Here is a 13,629-nt window from a genome sequence, read left to right as displayed (position 1 = left end):
AGGAGAACATCTGATTTCATATTAAAAAAAAAAAAAATCCACACCCAGCACCACAAAATCATTTTCTAGTTGTAAAGAAGATCTCCTGGTTGCAGAGCAGGGTCTCCTCCTGTAGACAGCAGATGCCAAGAGCCAGCCTTACCTGTGTGGCAGCGTTTGTGATACACAAGCATGTGATTCTGAGTGAACCTGGCCCCACACTCATCACAGACAAAAGGTTTTTCACCAGTGTGGATTCTGAAATGAGAGAGCAGCATTAGAGCACCCAAGAACCTCTCTGTCCTTTGCAGCACAACACAGGCTGTCTTTACTCTGGCTGCTCACAGGTCAGTACCTGTGCAAGAACCCAGTGCCCTTCAAAAGACAGAAAGGGCAGTGTAGAGCATTGTTGCTGCCTAAGCCTGTACCCCACTTGAAATGCCAGCTGAAATTCTGAGCCCACTCAGAGCCTCAGGGACTCTTCTGAAGATTGCTGCAGGAGCACAGCCAACACAGGCCAGTTTTCATGGCAGTACACCAACAGAAGGAGCAGAGATGTCAAAACACATACAGAAAGATAAGCAACTCCCACCACAAACTGGCATGAGATACCAGTTAGGACAGCACTGAGCTTCCAGCATTCACAACCTGATGGAAGAGTTGCAGGGGAGCAACTCATGGCAAAAAATAATAGGAGAGTGGCAAAGGTAGGGTAAACCTGTCAACAGCTACAATTTTTGCCTTGATAAAGACCTCTTGCCCATGAACCTTCGAGATGGTGCATCTGGGTCTCACCACAGCTGATTCCATCAGCCCTGCGTGGGTGTCTTCAGAAGTTCACTCACCTCCAGGGCTGTGTCAGCCTCTTTGTAGGCACACAGCAGCTGTTTTCTGTGCTTGGCACCCAAATCTGGTGCTCTCCCAAGTTCACAAATGGGCAAACCTTAGTACTTTCACATTTCTTGCAAACCATTGAAAAACTGCTTATCAAGAAGCATCAAATCAGCTGAAACAATGACAGCCCTAACCCTGCAAAGAACTCAGCAGGGGGCTGGGAGGTTGTTTTCCTCACTTGGACCATCCCACAGACTCTTTCCCAGGGCTGCCCTCATGAGGAAAGTTCTCTGTGCCCTTCAGCTGCAGCACCCACAGGCCTCTACTTCTGCCTTAAAGAAAATGACAGCAACCCCCTGAACCTGAAAAGCAGGGGGGGGGGAGGGGGGGGAAACCTCCAAAACAACCAAGCTGAGAAAAAGGGGGAGGAAAAAAAACCCAGAAATATGGACACTTTCTGGTCAGGCACATTTGACACCCCCACTTCACTTGAAGGCTCAAGGTGTGGTTCAGGGGGGACTCTGATTCTCCCCCCAAAATCTAACAAGGCTGCTCAAGTCCAGTTCATACCTCATGTGTGTTTTAAGTGCAGAGGGCTGAGAAAACTTAGCCTCACACTCTGTGCACCCATAAGGCTTGTCCCCTGTGTGCGTCCTCTCATGGAGCCTCAAGGCAGTTTTGGAGCTCAACCCCTTTCCACACTGCAGGCACTGATGACGCTCCCCACCACCCTCATGAACCTGGAGAATGTGCCTCTTGACGTCCTTCTTCCTCTTGAACTTCTTCCTGCAGAGCTCGCAGGGGAAGTGGCGCTCGCTGCTGTGGACATGCCGCTGGTGGCTTTTGAGGTTGCAGCGGTTGGAGAAGGTCTGGCCGCAGGTGTCGCAGCGGTGGACGATCTCGGCGGCGATGCCGTGGCTGTGCTTGATGTGCTTGAGGAAGCTCTTCTCGTAGAGGAACTCCTTCTCACACCTGCTGCACTTGAAGTTGCTGCCTCGCCTCTTCTTCTCCTCCTCTTCACACTTCGGCGGGCTTCCTTCTGGCTCGAAGCCGCCACCTTCACCCTTGGCTTTGTTGCCATTCCCCAACTGCTCCTCCTCCTCATCATCCTCCTCCTCCACATCACACGCCTCTTGCTCTTGAGGATGCTTCTTTTCCTCCACAGCAACCTCTCCACCCTTCTGCTGCTCCATCAGCCGCCTCACGTATTTCTTCTTGGGGATCTCCACAAAGACTTTCCTCCCAGCCAGTCTCCCGCTCGACCTTCTGATCTGGCCGTAAGGAGGCTTGGCCATGTCCTTCTTTTTGTACGCTTTGTCTTTTGGTTTGGCAGCTGGGATCTCAGGAGGCACCCTGCTGCTGGGCCTGGCTGCTGGGGAATCTGGAGGAGCCAAAGGACAGGCTCCCCGGTCAACTTCTGCCACAGCAGCCGCTTTGGAGGCCAGCGGAGCGCTTGGTGGGGTGGAACTCTCTTCCTCAGAGTTCTGTGACTCAGAGAAGTTCTGCAGCTCCAACAGCACTGACTCAAGCATCTGCTTCTTCAGCTGAAAGCAGGTTTCTGAGAGATCCAAGCACTTCAGCTTGTCAGCTATTTCTAGCATGCGCTGCACTCTGTCTTCTTCCACCTCCACCTTAGCAGTGTAGACAAACTCCAGATACGAAGCAAAATCATCAACCTGCACCTCGTTCAGGAACACAATGGTCCTGGGGCTGTCCACAGCGCTGTCGTTGAGGAACACCTCCTTGAAGAACTTGCTGGTGGCTGCCAAGACAGCCTTGTGGGCCACAAACTCTGCCCTGACCCCTTCGTACTCCACGCTGACCGTCACGTCGCAGAGATGGCCCAGGAGACGCAGCTGATGCATTTCGTTCAGCAGATTGATGGGAGAGGACTTGGATTCCAGCAGCACTGCATTGCTTTCCATCTTTCCTCTCTCTGTGAAAGGCTGTAAATGACAATAGCACCTTAGCTATTTGCACCAAACCTAGTTAATCTATGAGACACCAACACTAGAGACAGAGACCTGCTGGAGTGGGGCCAGAGGAAGGGATAGAATAGAATAAACCAGGTCAGAAAAGACACTGAGATCACAGAGCCCAACCTATCACCCAACACCATCCAATCAACTAAACCATGGCACCAAGTGCCGCATCTAGACTCTTCTTAAACACCTCCAGGGATGGTGACTCCACCACCTCCCAGGGCAGCACATTCCAATGGCCAATCTCTCTTTCTATGAAGAACTTCTTCCTCACCTCCAGCCTAAACCTCCCCTGGCACAGCTTGAGACTGTGTCCTCTTGTTCTGGTGCTGGTTGCCTGGGACAAGAGACCAACCCCCACCTGGATACAACCTCCCTTCAGGCAGCTGTAGACAGCAAGAAGGTCTCCCCTGAGCCTCCTCTTCTTCAGGCTAAGCAACCCCAGCTCCCTCAGCCTCTCCACACAGGGCTGTGCTCCAGACTCCTCCCCAGCTTTGTTGCCCTTCTCTGGACACCTTCCAGCATCTCAACATTTTTCCTAAATTGAGGGGCCCAGAACTGGACACAGGACTCAAGGTGTGGTCTAACCAGTGCTGAATGCAAAGAGTGCTCCAGGCCTCTGAGCAATCTCCTATTGAAAGACTTGTGGCTGTTCAGCCTGGAGAAGAGGAGGCTCTGGGGAGACCTTAGAGCTACATATCTATCAATATCTGAAGGCTGTGGCAATGCCAGTGACGAGCAGTGTGAGCAATCTGGCAGTGCAGGCCTAGAGCCTGACATGGTGGTAGGCCATGCTCAGCATAAGCGCAGAGCCAGCTAGCAGTGTAGCAAAACAGTGCTGTGCCTGCAGCATGTAACTAAAACAGGGCACTGGTAGCTATAAACACAGAAAGTTATCTTGGGACAACAGGACATGCACCTGCATCAACAAACCTAGCGTGTCATTAGTAGTTGGACCAATAATCTATAATAGTGTGATGTGTGGTCACTCCTAGGGAGCCAATGAAGCCATGCCAACAAGGCACTCCAGGTTTATATAAGTTGTAGAAGTTCCCTTCCTACGCACTTCCGCCTTTCCTTTCCCTTCTTCTTCTGTGCTTTGCTTTACTGTGCTATACTCGCACCATAGGTCTGCACCATAGGCCTGCCAATACTGGAACAATAAAGGAACAATACTCAATCATATTGGTCAGTGTCGTAGTTTGGGCTGGGTGCCCTCTGCTACAGGGGTGTTTCCTGTGTCCAGAAGTCCAGCCCAGTGGGTGGACACAGGAAATTAGGTTATTTCCTACCATGATCCCTTGCACCACTATAAGTTTTACGGCGGGGTCTGGCATTTCCTCTTTCCTTCCTCCTCGCCACCTGGTAACTGGGGGAGAGATCTCCCGGCCATGGGCCTGGTTAGGCCCAAGGCCACGGGGGGATGGGCAGTCTCAGATCTGGCCAGCTGAGACTAGCCTAGCAGTGGGGGGGGGAAGGAGGAGCCCTGGGGGTTTGGGTGCACCCTCAGGTGGGAATGGGATCTCTCTGGGTCTGTTTTGGGTCTCTCTCTCTCTCTTGTCACTGTGTTTCTAGTTCTCTGCACGCATTCACTGTTCTGTTTAAACTTTTCATCACTTTTGCAATCCGTTTGTCTGAGTTGTTATTTCTGCGCGTGGTGGGGAGGGGGTCTGCCCTAACCCATTACATTTTGGCGCACCAACGTGGGGCTGGCTGTTGTGCCCACTCTGCAGATCGATTGCAAAGGATGGAGAGTTTAAATTCAGTTCTGGGCGTCGGTTTGGGTTTGGCAGTTGGGGGCTCAAGTGATGTTGCCGGGGCGACCGTGTAAGTTCTTGTGGATTGTGGGGGGATAACTGGTGCGCTGCCGGTGGTGCGGACCCTCTCCTGCTATTTCAGGCAGGGGTGGTTCTCGATCATTGGCATCGGGGGTACCGCTTGAGAACGTGGAACCTGCCCTTCCTCCGCGGCGGGGAGCGAAGTGGGGGAGGGGCAGCGGCGAGCAGATCAGAGTCAGGTCCGTTCTCGCTGCGGGGATAGAGCCAGCTGCTGCGAGCGGGCGAGCCAGCTCCCGAAGCCCCGGGGGGCTGACGGGGACTCCAGCTGGAAAGCTGTTTTCAAGGGCTCTGAGAACGCGTGCATGGCTTTCGCTGGAGAAGCCGTTTGAGTGTCCGAGGGGTGGAGGTGATTTTGATTCTGTGCCGCGATGGCAGAGGTGGGCGGAGCCCTGCTGCGTGGCGAGTGGCGGTGGCGGAACCGGCCGTGCGCTCGGGCTGCGGCGGGGCCGGCCCTAGTCTCTTCCCCGACTTTTTCGGACGAGTTCCGAAAATGGCGCCGAGCACCTGGCTCCACCTCCCTTCTTCTCAGTGAGCTGTGGTGCAGCCCCTCCCTTTCCAGGGGGGGTGTGCAGCCGGATGCTGTCTTGCTTTGGTACGGGTACACCTAGTGGGGGGGCGGAGTACCTCGGACATGCATCCGTGTAGTTTGGACCGCAGTTGGAAGCGGTTGATTGCGGCACCCTGGATGGATTGACAAAGGCAGTCGTGGGTTGGATTGTTTCGACTGGCCTGCCCCAGGGGTGGAGAATATGCCACTGAGTGATTATACGTGAAAAGTAGAGGCTTGGCTGAGAAGTCGTGAGGCTTTTCCAGGTGACCAGGATGCCCAACGGATCCATGGAGAACTTGCACTGCAGGAGAATGAGCTCTGCATCGCCGGGAGGTTCCACTGGATGAAGGAGGAAGAACTGGAATGGACAGACACTTGAGCATGACTGAGAGACTGAGTGGACGCCCAGATGAAGACACGGACTTCGCCAGACATGTCATCAGTTTTCTGATTTGATGATGTGTTTGGGTGCAGGGATTATGATATGAAATAAGGGGTGGCTCCTGTCGTAGTTTGGGCTGGGTGCCCTCTGCTACAGGGGTGTTTCCTGTGTCCAGAAGTCCAGCCCAGTGGGTGGACACAGGAAATTAGGTTATTTCCTACCATGATCCCTTGCACCACTATAAGTTTTACGGCAGGGTCTGGCATTTCCTCTTTCCTTCCTCCTCGCCACCTGGTAACTGGGGGAGAGATCTCCCGGCCATGGGCCTGGTTAGGCCCAAGGCCACGGGGGGATGGGCAGTCTCAGATCTGGCCAGCTGAGACTAGCCTAGCAGTGGGGGGGGGGGAAGGAGGAGCCCTGGGGGTTTGGGTGCACCCTCAGGTGGGAATGGGATCTCTCTGGGTCTGTTTTGGGTCTCTCTCTCTCTCTTGTCACTGTGTTTCTAGTTCTCTGCACGCACTCACTGTTCTATTTAAACTTTTCATCACTTTTGCAATCCGTTTGTCTGAGTTGTTATTTCTGCGCGTGGTGGGGAGGGGGTCTGCCCCAACCCATTACAGTCAGCTGTATTGACTCCAATCTCCATCGTCTATAAGTGGCACCCAAATATACATGGATTCTTGGGATCCTCGGAGTACGATGCTGCTCGACTCAGCGTAAGAGATATGTCCGAGCAATACGGAAAGCCAGTCAAACCAGCACTGCCCTGGTGCTGACAAAATAAGCAGCGTGCGCTCAGAAAAGGAAGCGAATCTCACCTGGGCCTGGTGAGCGACCAGGGAAGGGCAAGGGGAAGCACTCCATGAAACAGAAGAGGCTGTGCTAAACGCCCTCCACCTATCCTCTCCATGAGAGGTATTATTGGCGATTCTGGGATCTTAAAAGGGCTATTAGCCTGGGCCCAGAATCATCCCCACGGCAACTAAGCTTTTACTTCTGAAGCACGGGACGAAATTGCAGCCCAGCTGTGGGATGAGGTGCTAAATATTTAAAAAGAAGTTTTTCACTATAGCACTGTGTGGCAGACTGTCACATACATTGCAATCGAAAAAAGCAGAGCAGTCTACTCCCAGTTCAGCTGCTGCGGCATTGGTTCTAACCGAGATGAAATAGGGAGACTCGGAAGGCACCCCCCGCCCTCTGCCCCCCTCCTCTCTCCCTGCACATCATCTGCCGCTCCGTCAGCATCCACCTCACCATTTCAATTGCCCGCTATTCCTCCCTCTACACGAATCGTGGCTCTCTTATTACCGTCCTTTTGTGTGAAAAAATCTGCTTCTGCTACGTCAATAGCGGTAGAAGCGAATCCTGATCAAACTGATAAACTGATAAGGCGTGCAAAATCAAAATGGAGGTCACTATGCATTAAGAATTAGACAAAGAAGATGCCACGTCCGCCATCTTGGCGAGCACACCGTGTTTATTAGACACCACCACTGCTGTTCACACCCAGCAGGGAAACCGATAAAAAGGCAGCAAAACCTGTGATTCAGCGTTTTCGATCCACTTCATCAACAACTTCTTCTAATGCCACCAGTGACGGCTTGGACTTGGAAGCCAAGAGGACCGATGCTGGGAGGCTGGACAGTGCCGGCTCTGCTCTACAACTCCATTTGGAAAAAATGGAGCACTTGCAGGCTCACGATTGCGGCATTCTTGCGACCACACCCTGCCTGCAAGCCCCAGCCACCCCGGTGATGGTTCCCACCCCATCAGCGCCCGTCCTAGCAGCACTCATCCCGGCGCCCTCATCCCGGCAGCGCCCATGCCAGCGACACCCCCACCCCAGCAGTTCTCCTGGCGACGGCTCCCACGAGCCCCCACAGCCCCCACGGCACCGACGGCTCCCACCGATACTAGCACCAACACCGGCAGCAGCCCCAGCAGCAGCCGTCCCCATGGTGGCGGCAGGAATGGCCCGCACCAGCGGCCCCTTCCCCCCCGCGGTTTCAGCTGCGCTACACCACCATCACCCCCCCCCGCCTCCTACATTCCAGACATTATCAGCAGAGTATAGCACTCCGACGAAGGTTCCATTCGAGTTCCGATAGGATGATCAGGAGGTGGGAGGGTCAGGGAACTGTCCCACTGTGCTAGTGGAAAGGTATTGTGGGAAATATAGTCACAGATGGAGAATCCTGTATATGGATTTCCTGTGGTATTAGAAGGTCAACAACGACTATGGCAATCTCTGGACTGACAAATGTTAAAGGAAGCTAGACAAGCCATAGCTACCTATGGGCCACAGTCAGGATACACAACAGCTGTAATCAATCAGTTGTTTTCAACACATTTGTTAATCCCTTTTGACATACCTATGTCAGCAAATGGTGTTTATTATCTGAGAGCAATCGATCATGGAGGAGATGGGTGCCTTACAACCTGGCCTCCCAACTCCCAATCCCGCCAAATTGGGACCTGATTATTACTGATTTGAAGGATTGTTTCGTTACAATTTACTTATATCCAGAGGATTCAAAAAGTCTGCAGTTAGTGAGTCATCGGTTAAGGCAGACTTCACCCACTGGTATCAATGAGTAGCCTCAAGGCATGCCAGAATTCTCTGGCTTGGTCTTTGTTCCCATTTAGACAGAATCATTGTGACTTTCTCATCTATAAGTCTATGGATGATATCCTGATTGTAAAAAAAAGTTACATCCTATGACAATACTCTCTGAGTTTCAACCCATGTCAGCAAGCAGAGGGTTGAAAATAACACCATGCCAGACCTTGCAACTTCTCGATTAAGTGGCAATTCACTTAGAAGCCATGCCCCGGCAGCCATCAGACTCTTTACAAGGTGTCACTGCTAACCACCTCGATGGGGCGAGACCTTTGCTAGACCATATCAGCAAACCCAACTTCCTGATAAGGCTTTGCAATTAAGTCAGGATATAGCAATCAAAGAGTGGTCCAGAATCCAGGACAATAAATCTGATCCTGTGCTTCTCACTACTCAGCAGGGTCTAACAGGGCCATTTGGTTCCTTTGTCGACACCATACATAAGGCATTCCTTCCAACATATCATAGTATCAGTCAGGGTTGGAAGGGACCACAAGGATCATCTAGTTCCAACCCCACTGCCATGGGCAGGGACACCCCACACTAGATCAGGCTGGACAGAGCCTCATACAGCCTGCTCTTAAACACCTCCAGGGATGGGGCCTCAACCACCTCCCTGGACAACCCATTCCAGGGCTTCACCACTCTCATGGGGAAGAACCTCACCTCCAGCCTGAATCTCCCCACCTCCAGCTTCATTCCATTCCCTCTAGTCCTATCACTGCCTGAGATCCTGAGAAGTCCTTCCCCAGCCTTCTTGTAGGCCCCCTTCAGATACTGGAAGGCCACAATTAGGTCACCTCGGAGCCTTCTCTTATCTTCTCTTCTCCAGACTGAACAGCCCCAACTCCTTCAGTCTGTCCTCATAGGAGAGGTGCTCCAGCCCTCTGATCACCCTCGTGGCCCTTCTCTGGACACCTTCCAGAACCTCCACATCCCTCTTGTAATAGGGGCTCCAGAACTGGAGGCAGTGCTCCAGGTGGGGTCTCACCAGAGCTGAGTAGAGGGGGAGGATCACCTCCCTTGACCTGCTGGCCACACTTCTCCTGATGCAGCCCAGGATCTGATTGGCTTTGCGGGCTGCAAGTGCACATTGAGAGCTCATGTTCAGCTTCTTGTCCACCAGCACCCCCAAGTCTCTCTCCTCAGGGCTGCTTTCCAGCCAGTCACTGCCCAACCTGGATTTGTGCCTGGGATTGCCTCGACCCAGATGCAGGACCCTGCACTTACTTTTGTTGAACCTCATGAGGTTGGCTTGTGCCCACCTCTCCAGCCTGTCAAGGTCCCTCTGGATGGCCTCCCTTCCCTCCAGCGTGTCTGCTGCACCACACAGCTTGGTGTCATCAGAAAACTTGCTGAGGGTGCACTCAATGCCACTGTCCATGTGCCCCACAAATATGTTGAACAAGACAGGTCCCAGGACTGATCCCTGAGGGACTCCGCTTGTCACTGGCCTCCACTGGGACATGGAGCCATTGACAGCCACTCTTTGGGTGCGGCCATCAAGCCAGTTCCTTATCCATCTAGTGGTCCACCCATCAAACCCATGTGTCACCAGTTTGGAGACCAGGATGTGGTGCGGGACAGTGTCGAAGGCTTTGCTCAGGTCCAGGTAAATGACATCAGTTGCTCGCCCCTCATCTATTAATTTTGTCACCTGCTCATACAAGGCCACCAGGTTGGTCAGGCAGGATTTGCCCTTGGTGAAGCCATGCTGACTGTTCCCAATCACCTCTTCACTATTCTTCTGAGCCAGTAGTGCCTCTAGGAGGATCTGCTCCTTGATCTTTCCTGGCACAGAGGTGAGACTGACTGGCCTGTAGTTCCCTGGTTCCATTCAATACTAATTCAATTTGATTCACAATATGAAGGTAAAAATGCTGGATATTTTGACATTTGACAATGCTAATGAAGAAACTAAACAGGTTCTCAGCATTTTATCAACAGGTGCCACTGTCTCATGATTGCTGGACATAACAACAAATGAAGCACCGACAAACAGCAATGTATCTAGCCACGGCCATAGAAGCAGTCCTGAAACCACCAGTACGACGACCACACAAGGGAAACAACCTGGGTGGAAAACATCATGCTTCTGGGAAACCTAGGTACCTTAAATTAAATTGCCTGACTGCTGAACAGACTTGAAAGTGCTGTGCTCACTGTCACAGACCTAATCATCTTACTCCAGATTGTCATAGGCAGGGAAATTGCTCCCGCAGCACAAGTACACACTGCACAACGACACCAAACCAGGGTGCTTGGACAGTGTGCACCTTCACCCCCCTCGCAGCCCCCCTCTGGCAGTGCATAGCGGACCTCACAACAGCCGCATATCACTTTTGAATCCACAAAGCATTGTCGAGTTCAACTGGCACGGTCCTTTGGGTCACAGACCCTGTGCTCTGTTAATTGGCAGATTGTCTACCTCTAGACAGGGCATCCTTATAATTCCTGGTTCAATACATTCTGAGTATGACTGGGCTATGAAAATTATGCTCTATACCATTGCCCCTCCTGTTAGCACTCCTGTTGGCACAGAAATTACTCAGCTAATACCATCTGAGTCCCGAGTGCCTAAAATTTCTAAGAGGGTACAAGGGCAAGAAGGCTCGGGTTCCACCGATATGCCTAATATCTTATTAACCCTAGAAATCCAAAAGGGACAACTGGAACAGATTGCAACTGTGTGAGAGACTAAAAGTTGGCTTTCCTGGTGTGACTCAACAAAGATAAAATCACTTGCTGCTTGCCCAGACAATATGTGTCGGGCAGAGCCACTGGAAGGAAGGTGCAAAGATCATGTAGGAATCCTGTCTACCAATCCTGGATGCAAAGCACCTTGCTATTGCATCGTGAATAACACTGGACTGCAGCTGGCCTACAACAATGGCCCAAGGACCCAGCCATCAAGCCTTCAGGACAAGATCATTTTCCAGCCATCAGATACCCCAGCAAGGGAGGATGGTGAGACAATGGATTCACCACCTGTTTCCTGATGTGTAAGGTGTGTGTGGGCAGGTAGATGGAGGAGGCGGAGCCCCCCCTCCATCCAGACCTCTGACCAAACACACAGGAATGCACAGAAAGATTTCCTGGGGAACGATACCTGGATATTTGCCTAAGGATGATTTCCTGGCTCTGGAATTCCTGAGGGACAATACTTGGACACATACCTAAGGACTAAAAACTGTATAAAAGACTTGAGCAACTACTGGCTTAGAAGAAGAAAAACGCAGGAGAAAAATAGAGATGAAGGAAAACACAAGAGAAGGACCATGCCACCGAGAAGGAAAAGCCCGGGACAATGCTGCTCCGGAGAAAAGAGGCCGTGGAGCCTGGAAGAAGCAGACTGAACCCTCTCTCCGTGTCCTAAGTTCCGCCTGCTGCAACTCATGGAGCTGAAGAGGCTGCCCAGAGGACCACATCTCTTCTCCAGCCAAAAGCCTCAGCACCGTTTGTCTACAAAACCAACATCTCCTGCAGCACCTTTCCTCCACACTCTTTATTAGAAAAAACCTTTATTAGAATAAACCAAACCAGGTTGGAAGAGACCTTCAAGATCATTGTGTCCACCCCTTCAACCAATCCAACCCACCCAAACAGCTAACCCATGGCACCAAGCACCCTGTCAAGTCTCCTTCTGAACACCTTCAATGACGGCGACTCCACCACCTCCCCGAGCAACCCATTCCATAGTGCAATCACTCTTTCTGTATAGAACTTCTTCCTAACATCCAACCTGAACCTCCCCTGGCGCAGCCTGAGACTGTGTCCTCTTGTTCTGGTACTGGGTGCCTGGGAGAAGAGACCATCATCCGCCTGTCTACAACCTCCCTTCAGGTAGTTGTAGAGAGTGATAAGGTCACCCCTGAGTCTCCTCTTCTCCAGGCTGAGCAACCCCAGCTCCCTCAGCCTCTCCTCATAGGGCTTGTGTTCCAAACCCCTCACCAACTTTGTTGCTCTTCTCTGGACTCGTTCCAGAAAGTCAACATCCTTCCTAAACTGAGGGGCCCAGAACTGGACACAGGACTCGAGGTGTGGCCAAACCAGTGCAGCATACAGGGGCAGAATGACCTCCCTGCTCCTGCTGGCCACACTGTTCCTGATGCAGGCCAGGATGCCATTGGCCCTCTTGGCTGCCTGGGCACACTGCAGGCTCATGTTCAGCCTACCATCGACCAGTACCCCCAGGTCCCTCTCTGCCTGGCTGCTCTCCAGCCACTCTGACCCCAGCCTGTAGCTCTGCATGGGGTTGTTGTGGCCAATGTGCAGAACCCGGCACTTGGATGTGTTCAATCTCATGCCGTTGGACTCTGCCCATCTGTTCAGCCTGTCGAGGTCCCTCTGCAGAGCCTCTCTACCCTCCAGCAGATCAACTCTTGCCCCCAGCTTGGTGTCGTCAGAAAATTTACTGATGATGGACTCAATGCCCTCATCCAGATCATCAATAAAGATGTTAAAGAGCACAGGGCCCAGCACTGATCCTTGGGGCACACCACTAGTGACTGGCTGCCAGCTGGATGTGGCACCATTCACCACCACTCTCTGGGCTCGGCCATCCAGCCAGTTCCTAACCCATCGCAGTGTGCTCCCGTCCAAGCCATGGGCTGACAGCTTGGCCAGCAGTTTGCTATGGGGGACGGTGTCAAAGGCCTTCCTGAGGTCCAGGTAGACTACATCAACAGGCCTCCCCACATCCACCAGGCGGGTCACCTGATCATAGGAGATCAGGTTGGTCAGGCAGGACCTGCCCTTCCTAAATCCATGCTGGCTAGGCCTGATCCCTTGGCCATCCTGCAAGTGCTGTGTGATTGCACTCAGGATGACCTATTCCATGATCTTGCCTGGCACTGAGGTCAGGCTGACAGGCCTGTAATTCCCTGGCTCATCTAACCGGCCCTTCTTATGGATGGGCACCACGTTGGCCAGCTTCCAGTCCTCTGGGACCTCGCCAGTGAGCCAGGACTGCTGGAAAATGATGGAGAGTGGCTTGGCCAGCTCATCTGCCAGCTCTCTCAGCACCCTAGGATGAATCCCATCTGGTCCCATGGACTTGTGGGGATCCAAGCTGCTAAGGAGAGTTCCAACCACCGCCTCATGGAACATAGGGAAACTGTGCAACTCCCTGGCTCCTTCTGCCAGCTCTGCAGGCCAGCTGTCAGGAAGATGTTCTGCCCTTCTAGTAAAAATTGAGGCAAAGAAGGTGTTAAGTATCTCTGCCTTTTCCTTATCCTTGGTTACAATGTTCCCCTCCGTGTCCACCAAGGAGTGGAGGTTGTCCTTTCCCTTCCTCTTACTATTAATGTATTTATAGAAAGACTTTTTGTTGTCCTTCACAGTAGAGGCCAGTTTAAGCTCCAAGTGTGCTTTTGCCTCCCTAATTCTCTTCCTACAACACCTAGCAACATCCTTAAACATTCTGTGGGTTGCCTCCCCTC

The 13,629-nt window shown here is 52.3% G+C and overlaps 1 protein-coding gene across 1 annotated transcript in view; it reads right to left on the bottom strand.

Annotated features, from left to right (window-relative positions):
- LOC137443486 (GDNF-inducible zinc finger protein 1-like) overlaps positions 1 to 13,629 on the bottom strand; it is a 49,666-nt gene that overhangs the window by 7,422 nt on the left and 28,615 nt on the right. The window contains exons 2-3 of the mRNA XM_068143251.1: positions 1,384 to 2,759; positions 143 to 237 (exon numbers count right to left, since the gene is read on the bottom strand). Of these exons, the coding sequence (XP_067999352.1) occupies positions 143 to 237; positions 1,384 to 2,738 (1,450 nt within the window). The 5' untranslated portion in view covers positions 2,739 to 2,759. The remainder of the gene's footprint in view (positions 1 to 142; positions 238 to 1,383; positions 2,760 to 13,629) is intronic.

This window comes from Melanerpes formicivorus, unplaced genomic scaffold (genome assembly GCF_026170545.1).
Source record: "Melanerpes formicivorus ecotype bairdi unplaced genomic scaffold, bMelFor1.0.p_v2 SCAF_9, whole genome shotgun sequence".
In the NCBI taxonomy this organism is placed as follows: Eukaryota; Metazoa; Chordata; class Aves; order Piciformes; family Picidae; genus Melanerpes; species Melanerpes formicivorus.
Note: the sequence above shows the minus strand (reverse complement) of the source record. Positions and strands in the feature narration are given on the sequence as shown.